This window comes from Phyllostomus hastatus, unplaced genomic scaffold, assembly GCF_019186645.2.
Source record: "Phyllostomus hastatus isolate PE091 unplaced genomic scaffold, TTU_PhHast_1.1 phas_scaffold_317, whole genome shotgun sequence".
In the NCBI taxonomy this organism is placed as follows: Eukaryota; Metazoa; Chordata; class Mammalia; order Chiroptera; family Phyllostomidae; genus Phyllostomus; species Phyllostomus hastatus.
In genome coordinates this window covers 18,722,107-18,747,265 of record NW_025334023.1, presented here as the reverse complement: position 1 = coordinate 18,747,265, position 25,159 = coordinate 18,722,107, and the positions used below count along the sequence as shown (strand labels likewise).

Here is a 25,159-nt window from a genome sequence, read left to right as displayed (position 1 = left end):
CTGCTGATCAAAGTCCACTTCACACTGAGAGTCATTTCATTGGGCACTAAAATGCTTAAATACTAAAACTATAGGAATATGCCTACCTCTAGTTTCATAATGACCATTTTAATAAATATTCCTATTTCCCATGCATGAACATCATTTCTTCAGGGGAAAGCATTTCTCACAATGACAGAAAACAATTTAACTAAGTAAAAAATGAGCAATTTAGTATGTACATAGCCAAGATAAAGTATGTCTTTATGAAATAGGAGATTTTACAGAGAAGAGAAATTAACTTAAGTGGTAGGAGGTAAAATTGGATTTGTCTTCCCTAACTAAAGTATCTGCAGTGGCAACGTGTTTAAAAATGGTGCATTGGCGAAGGCTTGGCCTTTTCTGCCTGTAATCGCCTGTTTCCGATGTGATGGGTTTGTTTTCCATCTCCTCACTCAGTGTCTCAGATGTTTTCCTTCCTAATACAACCAATGTGTACTACACCCATTTATTATTGCCAGAAACATCCCATAAAAACTCTTAATGTTATTTGCTTAATATTTTCATTTTAAAGCTATGTGACAGTAGCAATCAATGACAGTTTATGGGTGAAATAATTCTGGCCTGTGAGATATTAAAGGACAGAGTCCTCGCTTCACTAGCCTGAGACCCTCTCTGCCTGGCATAGCACCTGGTGTGCAGGAGGCACTCATAAAACCAAAACAGTGTTATACGTCTTGGATCTTCAAGATATTTAACCTGACAGATTCTTCATCAATTTTCAAGAAAAAATTCTTTATAAGCAAATTCTGTTGAAAGGTAAGACTTTTGAATGTATTTAGTAACTAACATATAATAGTTAATATTTATTGAGCACTTTGCATGCACAAGGCTAAGCTAAGTGTTTTATATAAAATGATAGCCTTTTACTCTCACACCAACTCATTCAGTATCCTCCCTTTACAGCTGGGGAGCCTGAGCCATAAGAAGTTAAAAACTTGTCCACTGCCTTGTGAATGTGAATGAGATGGGACCCCAGTCACGGTGTGATCCATGCTTCTCATGGCTGTACTGGGTGCATTTCACAGAGTGAAATTCCTAAAAGACATGTGGTTGGTGTGCACATCTTGTTCAACAGGTCAAGGATAGGCAGTGTTGTCTGAAATAGGATAATTTCGCTTTTAACAGAATTGTTGGCAAATTTCCCTACGGAATTGTTGGCAAAACTTAAACCACTAAAGATCCATCTAAGAACTATTAATAGAGACAGGACTTAATCCAAGCACATGCTGGAGACCACAAATATTTTAGGTCATGACCCACAGAATTTCATAAACGAAAGATTAAAAAGTGGAAGTCAACATTCAGGCTAACGTAGATGGAAAACCCAGCAATAGTGTAACTTATGAAGACAACTACCATTCCCTGACCTGTCCCCTAGTGAGCACACCTGAAGGCTTCTCCTGGTCTTTCACCTGTGTGCCACCCCCGACACCGAGAGTGTTTCTTCTTTCGTGAGCATCACTCCTGACTTGACTCCTACAGTAAGGGTCTGGTATGGTCCTTTCACTTACATAGAAAACCATTTCAAACTTCAGCAAAAATTATATATTATTATTACAGTGTATATTAGAACACCTAAAGGCAAAGAGCACGCTGAGTTTCACTATCGTCTAGACCAGCCATTGAAAGGTCTTTAAGATCAAGCCTATCAGAGAAACAAGCCTGAGAAACAGGTCTGTCTGTTTCTCAGCTGCTTCACGTACACAGCCTCTATCTTAGCCTGTTCAGGGTGCTATAACAAAATCCTTATACTGGGAGGCTTATACACAACAGAAATTTCTTTCTTACAGTTCTGGGAGGGTAGATGCCCAAGGTCAAGATGCTGGCAGCTTAGGTGTCTGGTGAAGGCCCACTGCCTGGTTGATAGATTGCATCTTCTAGCTGTGTCCTCGCATGGTGGTGGGGAGATGCGTCTCTCTGGGATCTCTTTTATAAAGGGGTTAATCTCATTCATGAAGGTTCTGCCCTCATGATTTAATAACTTCCCAAAGGCCCCACCTTCAAATACCATCATACTGTGGGTTAGGTTTCCACATGTGAATTTGTGGGGGGGATGCATTCATGTACAGTTCTAAGGTTTACAACTTCCCGATTCCACCACAGCCAGAGATTATCTCTGAATCCCACTAACAAATTCCCAGAAGATGGAATATCGGTCTCAGTGTCTATGCCCATCTTTGGCCAGGGCCAGGAGGAAAGGATTGGAGGTACTCTGAGAAAAGGGGTGGTATTGTGGGCTGGGTAAATAGGTCCAAGAGTATTTACAGCCAGGCATCTTCTCCATGAGATTTTGACTCTGGCACTCCTTTTCACTGCACCCTGCAGACTGTCTTCACCTCTCGTGTTCACCTGTGCTCAGTGTCACCAAGTCCTGGGCAACTGTATTTCTACACTGTCTCTCCCATCATCAGTTCCCTTTTTTTCTCCCACCAACGCCATTGTCATCTACAGACTCAAAGTCTAACAGAGGTAGAGACAGTCTCCAGGCCGTCAGTGGAAAATAAGTACAACTTCTCCTACCAGCTCCCCATCAGTGTGTTAGATTGAACTGGATGCCAAGTGTGGGCACAGCATGAAAGGCTGTTACAGTGACTGACGTCCACCATGGGAGCGGAAACAGTGGCAGCACACATCAGGTGCTGGTGCTTCCAATTCTTGTTCAGCCTCACTGATTTACAAGTGAGGGTTCTGAGGCCTCCAGCACTGAGGTAAACGTGTCTTCTGTTATGAGGGTATTAATGGTAGGGGCTGGATAACGCAATTGCTTTTACCAGTGTTCTTTCCAAGGCCTCTTACTATTTTATTCTTGCAAAGTAGATATATCTAAAACAGGGAGAAAGGTTTCCAGGAGCCTGAGAGAGGGCTCTCTAGAGACCTCTCAGAGTCACAGTCCATGTTTCAGCCACAGCTTCATTTTGGTGGTCCCCCCCAGAAGCTGGTATGGCAGATGGACACAGAATTAACAATATGAAACATAACGAACCTATCAGTAAAATGTTGTTTGGAGTTTGAAAACACCAATTGCCAAAGAACTTCATTATATAATGTGGATGCCAAATTACCTAAAACAAATTCATGTGAAGACAGTGTCATTTTACATTTATTGTGAGTTTACTATATGCCAAGTACTTTTTAAAGTTTTTGTTAATATAGATAAACTCACTTAGTTTTGGTGGCAAGCCAATTCATTAGTTACTATAGTTTTCCCCATTTCCACAGTGGATGAGACTCTGAGAAGTAACTTGTGCAACATCACACAGGTAAGAAGGTGTACAGTTCAAAATGAAATGCAAAGACATCTGATTCTACAGTCTAGGCTCTTGAAAATACTCCCTGTGGCTTCTCCCCTCTAAGTGCTATGACCAAGCCTAACTATGACTGTGCATGGCAAAGTGCTGAACAGACATTTGTCATTTTGCTGTGAAGTAATGAGACGGATCCATAACTCACCACAGGTTGGTTTCGTAATTCTGGTGTTAGATTTTCATATGCTTTCCTAGAATATTCTACTTCAGTGTGAATAAAATGTATAGATTTTTAAAACATTTCTACATTTGTATAAGGAAGTCAAGAAGCTAGAAACAAAGTCACTCGCTGATGACAGAGAATAACAAGACCAGAATATAAAGTGCTACAATACTAAAACTGGACTTCTAGTTCTCCAGGTCAATAGTGAAACTCTGCTTCATCCTCTAGTAGCTTTCCAGGTGGAATCTTTCACTGATTTGACAGAAAAGTACTTCCAGAGAATCTGCCTTCCAAGACTGAGAAATGGGAGCATAAATGAGACTCTGATGACAGCTGAGGGACAGAGTACACTGAAAGCCAGTCGACAGTGAGTGATCTCCATGTGACCTCCTGCTTTACATGAAACACTCCCAGGGTCAGCTCCACTCAAGCGGAGGGCCCACCTGGGACAATCATTCAGAAGTCCGGAAATGATTACCACAATTCAGTGCCACACAAGTCTCTCTTCAAAACCCCTATCGCTTTTAGAACTATTAAATAATTAAACTCAATTAGGCCAAGAGTACTGCAAAACAAACAAAAAACTAAAGTCTGGCTTGACTACTGTAAAAAACCATGGGATCTGTTAACATTCGGTCCAGTGAAAAGACCACTGTGCTAGGAGTCAGTGGCCCATGGTTCTGCCAACCAACTTCACTCCCTTGGGAGAGCTGACCCTTCCTGTCCTCAGCCTGATATGGCACTTTGTAATGTTTCCCAGGCCTACCGTAACAAGTGCCACAAACTCGGTGCCTTAAAACAATGGAAATTTATTCGCGTAGAGCTCTAAGGGCTAGAAGTCTGAAATCAGGTGTCAGCTGGGCCACACTCTCTTTGAAGGATCATGTGAGACAGTCCTTCCTTGTCTTTCCCTAGCTTCTGGTGGTTGTGGTGGGCAAGCCTTGGCACTCGTTGGTTTATGGCAGCATAACTCCCATCTCTCCTGCATCTTCACATGCTGTGCTCCCTCTTTGTCCCTGTCTCTGTGCCTTAATTTCCCTCTTTTAATAAGGACACCAGTCACTGAATTAGGGTACACCTGAAGCCAATATGACCTCATTATGCAAAGACCCTATTTCCAAATAAGGTCACATTCAGGGGCACAGGAGTATATGGATTTCAAATATGTCAGTTTTAGGGACACAATTCAACCCATAATTCCCCTGTAAAACAGGGCATGTACATATAATCATCTGAAAGATTTCCCTGAGCTCCAAAGTTCTAGGATCAGTAGCATGTTTATTGAGTTTGTTCATACTTTTCAAACTCAATAGCATTTGACCTTAGCATTATGGACCATTAATCAGACCAACCTTAGCTCTGTGCTCAGTAGCTGGGTGACCTTGGGCTGGTCACCTAGGTTCCCCAAGTCCCAGTTTCTCCCCAGGACTGTGGTGAAAGCCAAAGGAGCTGTCCAGGAGAACACCAGTGTGGCTCAGGGTGCAGAGCAGACCTCTGCTCCTCCCACCTTCCTGTCAACCTGGGAGGGAGGGGGTGCACACCCGGGGAGATCCAGGAGTCTCCCTAACAACAGCCTGGGAGAATGAAAGGAGGCAGGCTGTGGTTTCAATTAAAATTCACTGTTTCTCTCAGAATGGAAGAAAGTAATAAACCAATGTAGGGTATCATTGCAGTGGAATTAACAGCCAGATAGATGAAATAGAAGAGAAATTTATAACCTTAATCAATCAATATCTCTTTCTCTTTACACACACACATACACATACCTCCATCATCTGCTTTATTTACATGACTTTATCACCTCCCAAATAATTCTCAGTCATTTCCAGCAGCAGCTATGGCAGCAGCTGAGCTCCAGGGGCAGGCTGGATATGTAGAAGACTGCCCCCACCCCAGGATGGTTAGCAGGACACAGGAGCAGCATGGAAGTCAGGCAACACCACGGGCCACAGGAGACAACCAGCAGCACCCTGAACCTCCAGGAGGCGCCTCAGAGTCACCTGTGAGCCCAGGGTAGGTTCCCAGCCAAGCAGCAGCATCCTTTCTCTTCTCTCCAGGGTGAACCTGCACAGTCTTCGCTCCCTTCTACCAAAGTTCCCTGTCCCTGCCTGTAATTCAGTTTTATAAAATCAGCCCCTGAAAAAATTCTTTTTCCAAGCAACAGCATATTAACTCAAAGATCTGAATCTCATAAGTTGGATAAAACACATGATGCTGCCTAACTAGCAGCCAGGTCTATTGAAACTTGACTTCATTTGGGAGAAAAGTTTCCCTGTCCATTACTGATAGTGGCACTTAGCTGAGTCTTCTCAATCCTGTGATATGCCCACTGCAGGTGACCTGGGACACTGATTTAGGTCCCTGAGCATTCACCACTTCCTGGAGCTTGTATATCAGTGTGGCATAGACACAAGGCATGTGGAAGAGCTCAGAGAATATTAGTCTAGATGCACAGTTGCACAAACCCCAACTAAGGTAAATTTTTTTTCTTTTTCGTCAGCTTTATTCCATGGAAGAAACAATACACAGGTTTATCTGTTAGAAGGCTGACTTAAGCAGAAACAGGATTTGGACCTGCTTAAGCATTTCAAGGAAATAAATCCTGGAACCCTCAAAATCATCTCCGCGTACTCTCTTCTGAGAGTGCTGTTCAAAACGGACTCTGAGGAGAGTTTTGTGAGCAGCCAAATCCTCTGCAATACTAAGAGTTGAGAAAATGATAGCTTCATCCATATTCATTCTGTTTGAAGTTTTGTTATTGCTTTGTTCTTTATGTGTTTTAATAGATTTGATTTCAAGTATTCATGGGGCCTTCAAAATTCAAAGAACCTGGAGTCAGAGTGGAGTGAGAGGTGGCTTAGGATTTCTCCCTTCTTTTATTTTGTTAATGATATATACATACGCGTATATATAGAGATATAGGTACATGCACACATGCATTTTTTCCCAGTTAACAATACCATCACAGCTCCATAACCAGTAAATCATTTTGTACAGGGTGCTTTGCTCAGGGCCATAGGTAATAGAGTCCTATAAAATATTCCGCATTCGTTCAGTGGTTCTCAGTGGGCAATTTTACTCCCACAGGACATTCGACAGTGCCTGGAGATATTCTGACTGTCACAAGCCTGGGGGAGGGGTGCTACTGGCATCTAGTAGATGCCAGAGATGCTGCTAAACATCTTATAATGCACAGGACAGTCCCCTGCAACAAAGACTTTTCCAGTCCAAGCTGGTAACAATACTGAGACTGGGAAACTCTGAAATTGCTGTTTAGATTCACAACCAGCATTTAAACAAAACCAAACCACAGGAAGGCAGAGCTGGAGTCCACCCCAGGAAAGAGCACACTCTCCCTTCCCATAGTCTCCCTGACCAAGCCTGCACCCCTGGAACCACACACTCCCAGGCCCCCAGCCTGCAGTTTAGAGCTGATCAGATGGGGAAATGCACTGACTCCTCAGGGATATAATGACAGTGCAGAGAAGTTCCCTTTGTCCTTGTTCATTTGGAGAACGTGCACAGGGAGGCAAAGGTCACCACTGAATTTAAATAAGCCCCTGTGATAAATCTGCATGAGCCCAACTTGTTCTAGGGGACTTGTTGGATTAAATGAATGCAATTCCATGTTCTATAGCATGAGACCTCCTTTCAGAGCTGAAGGAAGGACGAGGGTGATTTACAGTTTCATACATACTCATTCACTACATTATCCACTTTGCACCTGGACTTAAGAATATCTAGTGGTCGTTTCTACCCATGCAGAAGTTAGCTTTCCACTGGGGAGGAACAAAAGAGACAACACTAGGAAATTTCTATGACATTCACTATGAACAACAGCATCAATATTTGTATGTACCCTTGTCCCTCAGCTTGTGTGTTTTTTTCTTTTTAATCTCTGATTTTACATAAGATGTAACACATCCTTCTGTTTTCAAGGAAAAGGTAGTTTTCTAAGCACATTACCAGCAAACAGAGCTGTGCATAAGCCAAAGACTTAGCTTACTTAAGATACCAAATTATTTTTGAGTACCACTGTCTTACAAGCTACCACTTTTATAACAATATACTAAATACCAAATGTTCATTAATGCTTTAAAGTAGGTCTGATTCCACTTTCATTACAAATTCTGCTAAATTCTATAAATTTGGAAACAATACAATTTTTATCTAAATATTATATAACCCATTTTTTAATCAACCACAAGCCCTAGTTCTGATATTTTGCTCATGAACAATTAGAGAGACAGGATTTTCTTTTTTTCCCCACTTCACAAAACAGGAAACATAAGCAAGGATATGAAAGTTGACTGGGGGGATGGACGGCAGAGAGATCACTTTGAATTCACAGTCAAATGTCGAAACTCCAGTGCTATGAGGCCAGAGTGTACTATGAACGATAACATTGGCTACCCTGTCCTCAGGTGCATCTCTCAGCAGCGTGAGATCTCCCTCTTCCATTTCTCTCTAGATACTGAAGTCTAGAGTCTTATTCACCAGGTTCTTGGGGTAGCAGTGTCAGCATCATCTGGGAACTTGTTAGAAAAGCAAATCACTGGGTTCTACCTCCAGTATCTCTAGTCTAAGAAGCTTGCTCCGTGATTACTGTCATGCTGAAGTGTGATCTAGATTTCTCTGTTACCTCCTCTGCTAACACTTAGCCACTATGTCTTATACCACACACCAAAGGCAAGCTCATTTTATTTACAGTTGATATAAAAAAGAAGGATATCTAATATTTTAATAATGCACTCTCCTGTTTTAATAAGCAAAACTGTCAAACCCCAAGGGAATGAATAGTTAAGGGTAGAATTTGAGGTACTGCTGTGGCAGACACACTTTGGAAAAGGAGCTCTTCCTCTCAGCTCACCTGGTGGGAAGACAGCTAGTCTACCTATATGTAAAGTAGGCTTTGGTCAGGTTTATTCCAAGATGCTCAACAAATGTAAAAAAAAGAAAAGCTGAGCTTCACCTTCACTCAAATACAGGTGAAGATGCCAGTGTGCCAGTGCCGGGGCCAGGGGGAGATACTGCAACAGCAGGAAGGCATTTAGAAAGCCAGGCCCCAGATAACCCGTCATCAGGAGGGCCGGAGTCAGCAAGGATTGCTTCCACAGACGCTGGCTTTCAAAGCAGCGTATGCTGACCTTGGATTGATATTTAGTGGAAGCAAAGGAAAGAATAAAGGGATCACTCTTACGTATGTTTCCCCCTCTAAAATAATTATTTCAAGTAGACCTCTCAGATGGGAGAGATAAAAATACATATTTTAATATATTTAAAAATACAGAAAGAAAATACTAGCAAACCAAAAAACAAAGGTGTGCCTATTTGCTACTCTAATATCTTACAATACTCCAGACATTTATGAGTCTTTTAAAATTTCTTTGCTAATGATATGATGCCTCTCAAACTAGCTCCAGTAGCAGTAGATGGATTTCAAGGTCAGCTGAACTTATTTCTGATCTCTGGGTAGTCTTCTGGCGTTTCTCTCTGCAGATGGATCCAAGCTTCGGGGCCCCCTTCAGGTCTGTGAAGTCCTTTCCCCAGCCCCTCTTATTCCAGCTGGCCCTGACCTCCACCCTACTTGGACATGTTCCTTGTTCATAGCTTATATGCCACAGAGTTTGGCTATTTATTTATAAACTACCGCACATTCTTGTTAAAGCACATTGTATGTGTGATCCCTATATTTTCCCATGAGACTAAATTCCCTGACTGTATAAACTACCTTATACTTGGCTACATCATCCATCCTGCCAACACCTGGGGTCTAGAAGAGCAGCAGTACAAAGTAGTGCACAGTACATTTTATAAAACTGAATGGAAGGTGCCCATGCTACATACTGTCTTTAAGTACACCTCTGTCTTTGAAGTACACCTTCTTCAAAAGAGAGTGGAGTTGTATGCTTGTAACTTACACAAGCTTTATTCCAGTGGGGAATACCGGATGACCATCAGTAAAAACAACCAGCACTCACCAAGTGTTTTACTTAATGTGGCATGGTGCTAAGTGGATTCCAAGCTGTAGATATGACTAAAATAGGCATTCTGAAACCCTAGAGGAACTTCTTATACCTGTTCCCCAATTCAGCCTGGATAACAAATGTGTGGCCAGCCCTGATGTGGTTGTAAGAGCTGGAAGGAAGTCTTTGAGTGCCTACTCACCCAAAGAGGCAAGTGAACACCAGACTGTTGGGTGTCTGCTGTTCAGAACACAGTGTTACTGACCAGTTACTGAGCAGCGAAGGCATGCACAGGCAAGGAGGTTACATTTGACTGGATTCAACTGCTCATCCCGTAATTACTCAAAGGTTCTCTTCACAGGCCAGAAAGGATTTCATAGCATTATAGCTTTTGTTTTTCTTCTTAAGCCACAGGAATTACTGAAGAAGGTCCATAGACTACTGATTCTATGTGATTTTAAATCTAATAGAAACCAATAAACAAATAGTTCTTTGGGTAGAGAACAGAGTGTTCAATACTGACATCTCTCTCCCTTCCTGGGTCTAGGACATCTGTTATCTTTAGCAAGCTTTAGCTCATAAGAATTGGTATTATTTGACTTTGCATTAATCATTTTAATCTTTATTTATTATGTAACACATTGTCAAAAGAAAACAAAACTATAAATTTCAGATCTACCACAGAGGAAGGAATAAGTCTGTTTTAAAAAGTCTACATGCAATTTTTAGTTGAAAAAATCTAAAGCACAAATCTTTCATTACTAAGAAATATTACAATAACATTACTATTTCAGGCAAATGACTTTAGAGACACAGAAAGTAATGCCAAAAATTAAAGTCTCTCTCTTTTTTTTAAATTCTCACCACAGCATATGTTTACTGATTTTAGACAGAGGGGGAGGGAAGGGAGAGAGAGAGAGACAGAGACAGAAACATCAACCAGTTACCTCCAATATGCACCCTGACCAGGGAGTGAGCCTGCCAGCTAGGGATGTGCCCTGACTGGGAGTTGAACCCACATCCTTTTGGTGTAGGGGACAATGCTCCAACCAACTGAGCCACTGGGCCAGGGCTAAAGAGTCCCTTTAGAAGGCTGGTTGAGCTGGCTGAAAGTTGCTCCATAGGCATCATGGTACTTAAAGCAACAAGCCTAACAAAATCACAGTAGGCTTGTGCTTCTGTAAATCACAAGAGAAATAGTCATAAAAAGATGGTTCTTACAGAGCTTTGCAGTTTATCAACAGCCTTTAAACCCATCATGGCATTCAGTCTTTCTTGAGCAACCCTGTGAGGTAAGTAAGGTTATTCTCATTTTCCAGATAAGAATCTGACGTCTAAGGAGATTAAATGACATGCCAGTAATCGGAGCTAAAGCCACCAACCTGCACGGCGGAGCTTCAGGGTGCCAGGCACTGCACACAGCATTTCACATGAGGACTTCTGCATTCCTTGCAACAACAATCCTTTCTCACTGAACATTGATGAACACTGACGTTCAGAGAGTTCAGTAATTTTCCCAAGCAAATGAAGCTGGTGAAGGTGTCTAATGTAGTCTATGTTTTCCTGTTCCTCAGATACGAAGTGCAGTGCAAGGATTTGAAACACAAGACTTCTAACCTCAAATGTCACCTCTTCCACGAAACGCTCCTGGACTGTTACTCTTGCCAACTCATCATGCGTGAAACTTCTCTACCAGAATCAGTTACTGTGCTCTTTTATTGTGTTATATATACTCATTACTCATTTTAATTTCATTTTCCCTGATTCCCTGAAAAAAAAAGGACCACATCTTAAGTTTAAAACTGTTTATTAGATCTTGTTTATAAACTAGTATGCACAGCATACGTTTAGTGAGGGAACAAATGAATATTTGTTGGAAAACAATATATTGTTGGAAAACAATATCCAGTGTTTTCATGTGTCTGAGAATGACAAAGCATGCTACATTATTATAGACAATTTCAGAAGTTACTTTAAAATGTCATTCCTGGCACAAATGCTTTTTAAAAACCTGTGTCAAGAACAGAAAAACTATACATATGCTTAAGGCTCTTATTAGGTAAGATAGGCCAAATTATGATAATCCAACCCTTTCTTAACATTCATGGGCAAACTTTTAGAAGCTGTATAAAGACAGCTTTAGTTGAATGAGTGTACATGTCCTTCTCTATCTCGAAAGTGATCATCTGCGGTGCCTTTTCCCTTATCATAAAGGGGTGCTGGGCTCACTGTCAATGACCAAGGGGCAATGGAACCAGATTCCACGGGGGTTGTGAAATGTAAAGATGTCTGCATCCTCAGCTTCTTTGCTATGACTTATTTTGTCATTGTCCTCTCTCTCACCTTTCTGAAGTATCTGAATTCATTTCTCTGTCACCATATTACACACACCTCTCTGTCACATGAAGACAGTGAATCGGAGGGACTTCTCAGCTCAGCTCAGGGGTTCTTCCTGTGCAGGAGCAGTTTTCCCCACTTAACGGGGCTCTGAAAAGTTGGGCTAGACACCACATCTCTGAGACTTCTTCAAGTTCAAGCGGGCCCCCATCGGACCCTGAGAACTGATGCCCATGCTTCCACTTGTAATGAAATGTGATGCAAATCCTGATTGAACACTGTGAGAATGCTACACTCTGCTTAACTAAATGACTGACTCACTCATGGTTAGAGAAAATCAATAGTTTCCAAAAAACTTGTCATTCTTTTTAAATTATGTTAATGGCAACCTCATGTATCTAAATGCTTGGGGTCACCGGAATGTTTCTACTTTAACAAACATAGGCAGGAGACATGACGATCGATTTGACCAGCGCTTTGGGAACCTGAGCACATCCACACCAACAAACATCGACCTACCCTACCGGCTGACCACCATCACCTCATTTGCCCAGAGTGAGAGAGCAGTAGTGCCTTTTAATTTACATTCTTCTAAATTTCAATTAATTAAAATGTTACCCACCACAATTCTCACTGAGTGTTTTAATTCCTTATTAAGATCTAGAAGAGGCAAATCACAAGAAAGCAATAAGCTGAGATTCAATCTACAAGGCATTTTTCTAGTGCATGTACTTTTCTCAGATTGCATCCAACCAAACTCCACACTGGCATTTTCTGATCCTTATTCAAAAAAGTAAGTTTTCATTACAATCTCTAGAAAGTTTTTGAGCAGACCATAAAATAAAAATTTTGTATACTTTATGTAAAGATTGAGATATCAGAAATTCTTCTAAACATTGACACTTCATTGATGGGTAGGTAGAAGAACTACAAAAAACTTGGGGCTTAAAGTAAAGTCTTTGAGGAGAGCATTTACTGCAAGCTGGGCTAAGACTGAGCAAGGGAGGAACTGTGAGAAGGAAGGGGCCACAAAACCAGCTTACCCAGGGCCAGGCTACCCTCTCCCAAAAAAAAGTAAGGCAGCAATTGGCCCTTTGAGTATCCTGGGAACCACTTTTCATTATTTTGAGAATGCAAATCTAAGGATTTCTGTGAAAGTCTAATTTTTATCAGATCACTTCATCTTGCATCAGTTGAAATTAAAACATACCAACCAGATAAGTAGAACACCCAGCTTTTCAGAAACTTCCCCCAGAAAAGAGGATGCTGTTCTCCACACGATAAAATAAATAAGGGAATAAATAAAATAATATATGTAAGCTAGTGTCAGGGTGATGGATTTCACAGCTGGACTATCAATTTTAAAAAGTCATATAAGCATTCCCTTACCTGTTTTGATATTGATGGCAAAAAAATTCTGAGGATTCCCACTTGTAATCCTGTATGTCAGTTTTTCATTGGAACTAGAGTCAGGATCCTCAGCCTGGATCTGAATGATAGACACATCCTTTGGAGAGTTTTCCATGACAACCGGATAATAAATAGGTTCCGAGGTCAGCGGTGCATTGTCATTCACATCCTCAATTTCAATGTAGACCTCAATAGTGGAATAGAGTGGAACAACGCCCCGGTCTGTGGCATACACTGTCAGCCAGTAGGACCCTGTTGTCTCTCGATCGAGAATGTCTGCAGTAGAAATGACTCCTAAAAGAAAAAAGAGGGAGCATTATTGCTACCATAAAACTGAAAGACATTAAGTAAGTCATCCCAAATTCAGGATGGCTATGCTAAGTAATCTTGGCATATTAAAAAAATCCATTTACATGAAGATGTTTCTTTTTACATAAGAAAACTATTTTTTTTGTAAAACTGTATTATATAGTACTCCTACAGTATGAGAAGTACAATTAGATGCACAAATACGATGTTTGAATTTTAGAGACAGAATCTCAATACATGCATACCCAATATGGAAGAGACAGTAGGAAGCAATGGGAAGAGAGTGGGGGAGAGGTCAAAGTGCTTCCCATGTTGCATGGGAAATTAGAGCAATATCAGGTCAATATCTCCATTTGACCTGATATTGAATTGATTTCCTTTGCAACAAAAAGCTCTCTCAGGGTAAATTATTTCATGTGTTCATTCACAAGAATGAAAAAGGCCTTTCAAATATTCTTTTGTCCATTAGAATAAAAACTACTTCGCATGCAAAGATGTAAGCCTTTTTCATGCTGTTTCCCTGAACATCAAATGTCACATTATTCCAAACAATCAGTGAAGAAGCCACACCAACACACTCTATGAATGAGCACTAGCCCCTTGAAGAACTCTACAGAGAGCCATAAATAAACTCAGAGTTACTTGGAGAGATACTCATGGACAATCATTCAGATTTAGGAGCAGAAAAATGCCTCATCTTCTCCCTCCCACCTTTCTCATTTTATTGTTGAAACAAGTGCCAACCAGGAAATCGGATGTCTGTCAGAAAAGAGAGAGGAGACACAGTGCTCTTCAGTGTCTTTACTGCCCTCACCCAAATCATCAGGCTGCAGAAACTTACTGCAGAAACAGGAATGTAAGCGTATCCGTAGTGATGGGGAATTCTGGGCTCAGCTTATAAAAACTCTAAAGTAGTCAGGATACTCAAAGAAGGCATGGGATTCATGTTATACCCTAAAAAACACCCATGGAAAGAGTCAGAAAAAGTCTTTCAATTCTGACCTGAATCCTCTATCTTCTGAATTCCTGTTGGACTTTGGACTATATTAGGCACATAATTTGGCCTACACACCTGCATAAGCAAATGGCCAAGTATAGCAACTGAGAGGGAGGAGGGCATCTGTCCAGAAACAATTATCCTGAAATACTCAGTTGCCTAAAACTCAGAACAGCTAGCTCTTCAGAGGAGGTAACCCAACTGATGCTGACCTTTCAGCTCCGAAGCTGCCCATCAAAGAACCTGCACCATGTTATGCCATTGGAAAAAAGATAACATTAAATATTCTCAATGGAAAAATGTAAAATACAATGGGTTCCTATGGATTCATGGATGATACCTGAAATTCAGAAATGCTAACATGACATTAGAAGAATAGATTGTAGATATTAGATAAAGAAGAAAAGCAGGGAAATAAAAAATAATGTTTGCAAACATCAGGCTATGTGTCCATTGACAGAATGAATAAAAGGCAGCTGTACAAACTAATTTGAGGCAGGGTCGAATGCCAACATGACATTAAGGTCCAGAAGATCCAGCCAGGTATAGGAACATCTGCAAGTATGGGCACAGGTCCATCACAAAACCATGGCTAGCTCAGTGGAATGCTCGCAGCAGTCATAGCCACGTGCCTCCACATGGACATGGGTGTTCTACTACCCAGGGGAATTGGAGCTCTTCAAGTCAGAGGTTGGTCAAGTGATGAGGAAACCAAGGGGTGTCTGAAATGAAGACAAAGAGTAGGTAGGCAGGATCTAGGATGTGGGACACAGCCTATGAAAAATTCTGTAAATGTGTTGGAAAACACTTCTTGAACGACACCTGTCCATTTAATTTATAAGCATCTGGTGTAGCCTGTGCTGGACACCTCAGAGACAGAGGTAAGTGAGAGAGGATCTCTGTCTTCAAGAGACTAAGAATCTTTCCATGTAGACAGACCCTGAATGAGAAGATCCACACTGAGTGGATAACTGCACAGCTAACAGCCGAGAGGACTCAGCCTCATGTGGTTGAGATTGATACACTGGAAATGCAAAGCATCTAGAACCAGAAGGAATGGGGAAGCAAATGAAAAAGCATTTACTGAGCATCTATGATGTGCTATGAGACTTGCAACACAACTTCCCTATGATGTATATGTTGCAATTCTCTCTTATATATGAGGGCATCATGTATGCTAAGAGTTGAGCAGAATGTTTGCAATGCAGTAGGTGCTGAGCATAAGATAAATCAATGCAAAACAAAAGTAATACCAAAAGCTTTGTAAACAGTAACCACACCCCAAAGCAAGGGGCAACCTTGAGGGGAGGGAAATTTGGGATAGACTACCTTGTTAGATGTTTATTTCTTAACTGGTCATAGGGCATTCTTGCACAGTCTTTGCACCTTGCCCATGACACACTATTTCATAAAAATATGTTTGAGTAACAGAAAAGTAAGTCCACTAAAAAGAGAATGTAACTCAGTAAGCAACAACAGCAAAGAACCTGGTGTTGTTTGTACCTTGCCTGACCATCCACCCCACATGCACTCAGGTGCATTCACATGCACACAGATTTGCAGTCACAGAATTGCTTTGTGATCCCTGGAAGCCACAGAATTCTCTTTTCTTGCACCGGTCAGACTGGAAGATGGCATATCACAAACTTTGGACATTAAATGATTTGGGGAAGTCCTTGGGTGGAAGGCATCCACTAATGCAGATTTTATTGTATCGGTGTAATTTAAACAAAGGATCAGAAATGTTCCCTAGAAGTCGGAATTCTCTCATTAAGATAAACTATGTCTATGGCTATATTTTTACTCATTAACTAGAAGTGTGAATGAGTACCATGGAACACAGTGTTCAAGTGTCAGTCTCATGATCCAAAAACTGGAGGACAAATTTAAAAATGTGACTGAAGTGTGTTAACAGTCATTTTAAGATTATCTAAGGCTGCTACATATTAACCATATCACTACAACTAATATCCAGTGAGAGCACTTCCTCACTTTCTTCTCTGCTCTCACAGGTCACAAATGAAAACTCAAATCTGCATGACCTTGACCTTCAGGCAAACATTTACTTTCGAGGTTGCCCAAGGGTTGCCCAAATCACATCATGAGCCCTTAGCTTTGTGACAACCATCATGCATTCTTTACTACATTTTTTTTAATTGAGGTACAATTGACACGCAATAAACTATACATGTTTCAACAATTTGGTAGGTTCTGATACCCATGAAACCATTAACACAATCAAGATAACAATCATTATCCTTGAAAGTACCCTCTTTCTCATTTTCATCCCAATAATAAATGTTCCCAATTCTCCCTACTGCCAGGCCTCAGATTAGCTTTCTGTCACTACAGACTAATTTGCATTCTCTACAATTTTATAGAAATGCAGTCATACTGCCGTACACTTTTTGTCTGGCTTCTTTCAGTCAGAATAATTGTTTTGAGATTCACCCATATTGTATATAACAATGCATCATCACTTTTCCATTTTGTTTCTAAGTAATATTCCATTTTATGGACATAGCACAATGTTGTCTAATATTGACTAGTTTAGGGACATTTAGGTTGCTTTCAGTTATTGGATGTTACAAATAAAGCTGCTGAGAACATTTACATATGTTCTCTACGGAAATACTGTCATTACTCTTGAGTACCTTGGAGCAGAATAGCTGTTTCATATGGCTGATCTCTGCACCATTTGATATCCCCACTAGCAGTAAATGTGGGGCATCCCAGTTGCTCCTCATCCTCACTTGTGGCACAGTTGGTATGATTAGTTGCCTTAATTTTAGACAGTCTACTGGGTATGTAGTGGCATTTTGAAGTTTTAATTTGTATCTTCCTGATAGTGTTGATCATCAGTCTTTTTCTTTTTGGACAGAGGGGAAGGGAGGAAGAGAGGGAGAGAAACAACAATGTGTAGTTGACTCTCGCATGTCCCCTACTAGGGACCTGGTCCACAATCCAGGTATGTGCCCTGAGTGGGAATAGAATTGGCAACCCTTTGGTTTGTAGGTGGGTGCTCATTCCATTGAGCCACATCAGCTAGGGCAGTGTTGAACATCTTTAAAAGTGCTTATTACCATCTGCATATCTTATTTGGTTAAATGTTCAAATTGTTTACCTATTTTTAAAATTGGGTTGTTTTCTTGTTAAGTTTCGGGAGTTCTTGATGTACGTGGATAAAACTCCTTGTTTACATAAGTGATTTGCAAATATCTTCCTCCAGTATGTGACTTGTCCTTTCATTCTCATAATAATATCTTTTGAAGAATAGAAACTTTTAATTTTGATGATATTCAAATCATCAACTTTCCTTTTGCTGCCAGAGGAAAGGGAGTGGGGGGAAGGATGAAAGAAAGGGAAGGCAGTGGTCAAAAAACATGTCGGAGTGACCCATGGACATAAACAATGGGGTGGGGATGGGCTGTGGGAGTGGGGGTGGGCTGAGTGGAGGAGGACAAACAGGGAAAAATTGGGACAGCTGTAATAGAATAAACAAGAATAAAATAAAATAAAAAGATCATTGCCTAATTCAAGGTCACAAAGGTTTTCTCCTATATTTTCTTCTGGAATTTAATAATCTTAGGTTTTATATGTATATCTATGATCGATTTTGAATTAATGTTTGTAAGTGGTTCAAGATATGGGTCTAAGTGAATTTTTTTTGTATGTAGATATGAATTGTTCCAGCCCCACTTGTTGAAAAGACTATTTTTTGTCTGAACTGCCTTTGCTTTTCTGTCAAAAATCAATTGATCATATGTTTGTGAGTCTATTTCTGAACTCTCTATTCTCTTCCATTGATCTGTCTATCTTTACACTGATATCACACTGTGCTAATGTATTTTCATAGTAAGTCTTGAAATAAGGAAATATAAGTCTTGTTATTATGCTCTTTCTTTTTTCAAATTTGGGCTATTCCAGATCCTCTGTGTTAACATATAAATTATAGAATTAGCCTTAGAATCCATATAAAATTCAGAAAGATTTACTATGATTTTGACTGGAATGACATTGAATATAGATCGTTTTGGACAGAGCTGACATGAAAAATTTTGAGCCTATTGATCTTTAAATCTCTTTTACTTATGTTTTATTTCTTTAAGTAATGCTTTATAGTTCTAGTATGTAGATCTTGAACATCTTTTGTCAAATTCATTCCTAAGTATTTCATGTTTTTCATAGTATCTAAAGATATTATTTTAATTTCAATTGTTAGTTGCAAGTACATAAAATATAATTGATTTTTGTATGTTGATCTTATATCCTATAACCTTGTTAGACTTCTTACTTATACCAGAATTTTTACAAATTCTGTAGAGTTTTCTACATAGATGACTGTATTACCTCCAAATAGGGACAGGTTTATAACCAGTATTGACAACACTATCATCTTCACATCCATTCACTATTAGCCTGGTACTATAGGAGGTGCAACAAATGCATTCTTTATTGTATTTTCTAGACCCCTCACTTAATCATCAAAAATTTATTAGTGCCAAATTTTTATCCCCATACTACAGATAAGAAAACAGAGATTAGGTTAAGTAGCATATTTTTCAGACCATAAGATGCACCTAGGTTTTAGAGAAGGAAAATAGGCAAAAAAATTTTGAAGCAAAAAGTGTGGTAAAATATTTAGTAACATAAATAACATAATATTTCACCAATGTAAATATAAACAGAACTCAACAGCAGCATTAACAACCATTATTCCTCCCAAATTGGGGGGGGGGTGCAGTGCATCTTACAGTCTGAAAAATACAGTAACTTGCTTAATCTATGATCACTCACCCAGTAAATAGAAGTTCTGGTTCTCAGACCCTGGTCTTTCAAACTTAAGACCAGTTATCAACTAAACAGTTGTTAACTATCAATCCATATAGATTTCAAGAACTTCTGGTGAAAATGGAGGTATGGGTAGACACGTTTCACCTCCATTCACAACCATAAGAAGGATCAAAACTAACCTCAAAACAGAAAACACCCAGAACTGCCAGAAAATTTAATCATATGGAAGTCTGACAACCAAAGATTTAAAGAAGCCATATTCATCCAGACAGGTAGAATGGGCAGAGAAGGGGAGCCAGGGCAAAGAAGACACAGTAGGCAGCGGTGAGGTGGTAGTGGCGAGGTGGCAGCAGTGGCAATGGACTGTAGAATGGGTCATCCCACATTCACATGTGACAGATAAAAATCAGGAGAGACACCTTGGGAGCCAGTAATCCCAGCCTCTGGCCAGACCATGCAGCCTAAGGTTCCAGCACTGGAAATATAAAGCCTCATAACTTCTGGCTGTAAAAACCAGTGGGGATTGAGAAATGCTAGTCTCTTGGGAAAGTCCATTTAAAGGGCTTACACAGTCCTAGAATGTATGCAAACCCACCGACTCTGGGAACTACCACAAGGGCAGCACCTAGATGGGTGCCAGTCAAATATGGGAAGGGAGTGAAATGACTGGAAATGGGGTGAGTGCTCAGCAAACCTCCAGCAGCCAGACAGAGGCATTGTCCTCTCTCAGACCCCTCCCCCACATACAGAGCCACAAAGGGGTGGAACAGGTTGTCGTCCACCCCCCACCCCGAGGGAACACCTGAGTTTCTACCCCATACAACATAATAGGTGAGCTAAGACAGGGAGTCAAAGGAGCTCTCCTAATACACAGAAACAAACACAAGGATGCTGCCAAATAGAGAAGACAAAAAAAATATGGCCTAAATGAAAGAACAGATCAAAACCCCAGGAAAAGAGCTAAGAAAAAGAGAGATAGCCAACCTATCCAATGCAGAGTTTAAAACACTGATGATCAGGATGCATAGAGATCTCACTGAGTATAGAAAAACCAAAAGGGAAGAAATGAGGGCTATACAAAGTGAAATAAAGAAAAATCCACAGGGAACCAACAATGAAGAGAAGAAACCCAGGGTTCACATCGATGATTTAGAACATAGGGGAGAAATAAACAGTCAACCAGTACAGAATGAAGGAACAAGAACTCAACAAAGCGGAGAGAATAAGAAGACTCTGGAACATCTCAAAAGGGCCAACATCTGAATCAAAGGGATGCCATAAGGAGAAGAGAAAAAACAAGAAATTGAACATTTTTTGACAAAATCATGAAAGAAAACTTCCCTTATTTGGTGAATGAAATGTATATGTAAGACCAGGAAGAACAGAGAGTCCCAAACAAGATGGATGCCAAGAAGCTCATGCCAAAGCACATCATATTAAAAAGCCAAAGGTTAAAGATAAAGAGAGAATGTTAAAAGCAGCAAGAGAAAAGCAGAGAGTTGTCTACAAAGGAGTTCCCATAAGACCATCAGCTGATTTCTCAAAAGAAACTTTGCAGGCAAGAAGAGACTGGCAAGAAGTATTGAAAGTGATAAAAAGCAAGGACCTACAACTAAGGTTACTCTATTCAGCAAAGTTATCATTTAGAATGGAAAGACAGATAAAGTGCTTCCCAAACAAGGTAAAACTAAAGGAGTTCATCCTCACCAAGCCCTTATTACATGACATGTTAAAGGGGTTTACTTAAGAAAAAGAAGACCAAAACTATGAACATTAAAATGACAACAAACTCACAACTATCAACGACTGAATCTAAAATACAAAAACAAAAACAAACTAAGCAAACAACTAGAACAGGAACAGAATCATAGATATGAAGATCATCTGGAGGGTTATTAATGGGGAGGGAAAAGGGGGAGAATGGGGAAAAAGGTACAGGGATTAAGAAGCATAATTGGGCCCTGGCTGGCCCTGCTCAGTGGATTGAGTGCCAACCCTAGAACCAAAGGGTTGCTGGTTCAATTCCCAGTCAGGGCACATGCCTGGGTTGCAGGCCAATTCCCCAGTGTGGGACACATGAGAGGTTGCCACACATTGATATTTCTCTCCCTTTCTCCCTCCCTTCCCCTCTGTCTAAAAATAAAATTAAATTTAAAAAAAAGAAGCATAATTGGTAGGTGAAGAATAGACAGGGGGATTTTAAGAATAGGTTAAGAAATGGAGAATCCAAAGAACTTACATGCACAATTCATGGACATGAACTAAGGGGCAGGGATTGCTGGAGGGAAGGTGGGTACCCCCAAAGGGAGGCAAAGGGGGAAAATTGGAACAACTGTAATAGCATAATCAATAAAATATACTTAAAAAATAAAGCAGTCAAATAACAAATACATATAGATATCAAACTTTCATAGGATTTTGTATCTAAAGAAATTTTGTCTCCTCTGATATAGAAGTGTCATTAATTGAGCAAACAATATTAATATTATATTTTCCTACATGAGTTCGTCATATTGACTGTAGAAATCATCATATGGTACTTTTTGGTATATCTTTGTAGAATATCAAAAAATAAACAAGTAGTACTTATCCTCTGCAAAGAGAGTTTGCTTTGATTTTGAAAAATATGCAGAATATAATGTTTCTGACATATTCTTGGTTCACTACCTAACACAGTGCTGGAGCGTTGATCTCCAGAAAGGAGTTTGCCTCCACATGCCTGTTACAGAAGGTAGGCAAGTAGGTTCTATAAGGCGAGTCTCTGCTTAATAATTATAGTCTCATTGCCAACAGCAGTGCCTGGCATATAGCTGGCACTCAATGAATCTGTTATCGTGAATAAAGTCAGTCAGTCAGTCCTGACACTGAATCAGTGGTACCTTAGTTTACATCAGTGATGAGATTAAGTCAGCCTCATTCAAACCAGACCTGGAAGGGACTTCAAAAATCCCTAAGTGTAACCAACCCTCTACTGAAAGCAACCCCTCCTACAGCATCCTTGACCAGGCACCTAACCTCTGCTCTGCGTCTGGTGACAGGACCCTCTGTTTGCTAGGGTGTTTCAGCTAATGTGAAGTTCTTCACACTGAGGAAAATTTTGGTCTCTGTCAGTCCATGCGCTATTTCTACTGGCACCTCCCTTCACCCCGCCCCCACTGACACACATCACAGAATAAAACAGAACAAGTCTGCAAACTACTGTTCACTGTGACAGCTCTTTAAATATCAGAAGATGACTTTCTCTTTCCAGGGATTTTCTTCTCCAGTCTAAGAATTTCAACCTCATGGGCTATGGGCTTCTAGTCCTTTCTTCCTCCTCAGTCATCTCCATCTCTCAATCAACAGGGTATGGTCTCTGTCCATTCATAATTGTGTATTGAGTCAGGGGTGGAAATGGGTGAGTAATATATCTAATTAAAAATAAACCATTCTTGGTGAGTTTGTAGCATATTCCAGGTAGTGCTGCTCAGTGAAAAAACTCAGGTGGAATATCCAGAAGTGGACACCCCCTGCCTTCACATTTTCATAAGTCATGGAAATGCTCAAAGTGGATTCAATTGAGATGTTCAAATTACATACTGATATTCATGAAGCTGTCATTTAAACATTCTTTAGAAATACATTTGAGATTTTTTATACTCTTTGATTTTGAGATTTGCTTATGTTTATGACATTTTTCTTTTCTTGTTTCATCTTTATTTGCTGTATAAAAAAGGTAATAGCAGACCAGAATTCTTTGTGCATCTTAACATTCCATTGTATAAGCACATGTACAAACAGTATGAACATATGTATATGTGTGTGTATATATATCGTGTGTATATATATACGATATATATACACACAAGTATACATGCATTTATAAGAACTGTGCACAGCTTCAACTAGAATTAGTTGACCCCAGCATGAAGCACATGTTAACTATATTGTTCTTGATTCAAAAACAAGCAGTAGAAAAAAAATATGTACATTGCTCTCATCAAATAGGCTCCAAATACTTGAGAGGAGATGAAAAGATGCACGGAGCTGTCCTCAGATGGCCATTATATGATGGTGTGCACACTTCATCTGTTTTCCAGCCACATCCCAAGTCTCAATGACATCTTGCCCCAAAAGAATGACACCCAAATGCCCACAAGGGTGCTAAAACTACCTGTCAACAAATAGTTCTGGGAATCCTTTGGGGGTCTGGAGCTTACAACACAATGAAAACCACCCTGCAGAGATAAGCATTGTGGGTTCTGAGGCAGTTAATAAAAGACAACACAACAACTTTAAAAACACCCTGATAGCATTTTCTTTGAAGATGCTCTGAATGCAGTCTATTACTTGTGCATATATGTTTAATTCTTATTTCCATTGAGTCCAAACATTAACTCCTAATTCTCAGTGCATTTAAAATATTTGTTAACTTTCTATTTCAAAATCATTATAAATTCACAGGAAAGTGCAAAGGAAAGTACAGGGATTCCCAGGCACTCTTCACCTAGCACCCCCACTGTTAACGCTCAGGTGCATTTTTAAATTGGCTAGAGTACTTGGAGTCTCTTCACAATCTCGGTAACCAACCACTTTTCGCCAACCCTGGCTTGCCTTCAGCAGGATCAAACAATAACTATTTTACTTTCTTTGCTTATTAATCCCTGGGCTCTTAATGCCTTACCAGGGATCACTGTCACGGCCAGAGTGGCCGTCACTAAGAAAGAATGGGGATTTTTTTCATTCTCATATGCCTAGCCAGGGTCCCTGCGCACAGTCCTATGGCCACATCTGTGACTGTTGCCAGTCTGAAATACATGACACCACTGAAATGAGCTAGAATGGAATGAGCCAACATGAGTAGACAAATTGTGGGTAAATAGAATCCTAACTTAGATGTCTAAAATTATTCAAATACATTTCAGTGTATACATATTATATAGGCATACACTTTTACATACTTCATGTATCACATATTTCATGTATATTTAAATATATACTTTAATATACTTTTTAAATTGTCAATTTTAAGTGAATCATCCAGCTAATCAGGGGACAAAGTCAAGCCTGGAAGCTGGAGCAGGGAATAGAAGTCACAGACTCTTTCCATTACAACAGTTGCCTGCTGATCTATCCACATGTGTCCATTATCATGAAAAAGAAGGCAATTCCATGCCCAGGAGCTCCTCACAGTGGGTTGCTATCAGCGCTTTGGTAATAGGAAATTCAATAGTATTATTACCTTCTTCCATTTCTAAAACTTGCTGCAATATGTTATTCTGAATCCATTTTTCTATCTTCTCAGAAGATTCTCACATGTTGGACTGGGTTGAGGCCAGGTGAATTAGTGGACTGAGTCTTCCTCAAATATCCATCACTCCTTTGCTTTTGTGCAAAGAAGGCTGCACATGCCGCTCCTTTGGTTCCTGCTTCCCCAAACTGCCTACTGTGACCCTTAAGTTTCAAGGTTTCAGATTCAGAGGATCCCTCACCCAGCCTGGACTGTCTAGGGGCTTACCTCCTCTGCCTTTCTCTTAGTGCTTTATTTTTGTCCCTCTATCACTTGATTGGAGCTTCCTATGAGAAGGGACCATTCTGTCTTGTTTTCTCTACTCTAGGATGGTGACTAGGTATTTGGAACACTATAAATATTAAATAAAGAAATTGAGGAATAACATTGTAACATTTGGTAAATTCAAGCAAATTGGAATGTCTGGGTCTTAATAGACAAGCACCCTAGTCAATAGCTACATTAGCAACAGACAAACAAACAAACAAAACAAAAAACCCAAACCTCAAGTCAACTAGACATTTTCCTGTCCTGTGATCACTAGGCAAAATGAAATGATGGATTGAG

General features: G+C 40.1%; 1 protein-coding gene and 1 non-coding gene across 2 annotated transcripts in view; both read right to left on the bottom strand.

Moving 5' to 3' along the window:
* FAT3 (FAT atypical cadherin 3) overlaps positions 1 to 25,159 on the bottom strand; it is a 637,939-nt gene that overhangs the window by 334,144 nt on the left and 278,636 nt on the right. Inside the window, exon 3 of the mRNA XM_045818135.1 lies at positions 13,203 to 13,517. Coding sequence (XP_045674091.1) covers positions 13,203 to 13,517 — 315 coding nt within the window. The remainder of the gene's footprint in view (positions 1 to 13,202; positions 13,518 to 25,159) is intronic.
* On the bottom strand, positions 16,310 to 16,432 carry LOC123805676. The gene has a single exon (XR_006783337.1). It is a non-coding gene; the product is annotated as a small nucleolar RNA SNORA5 (small nucleolar RNA).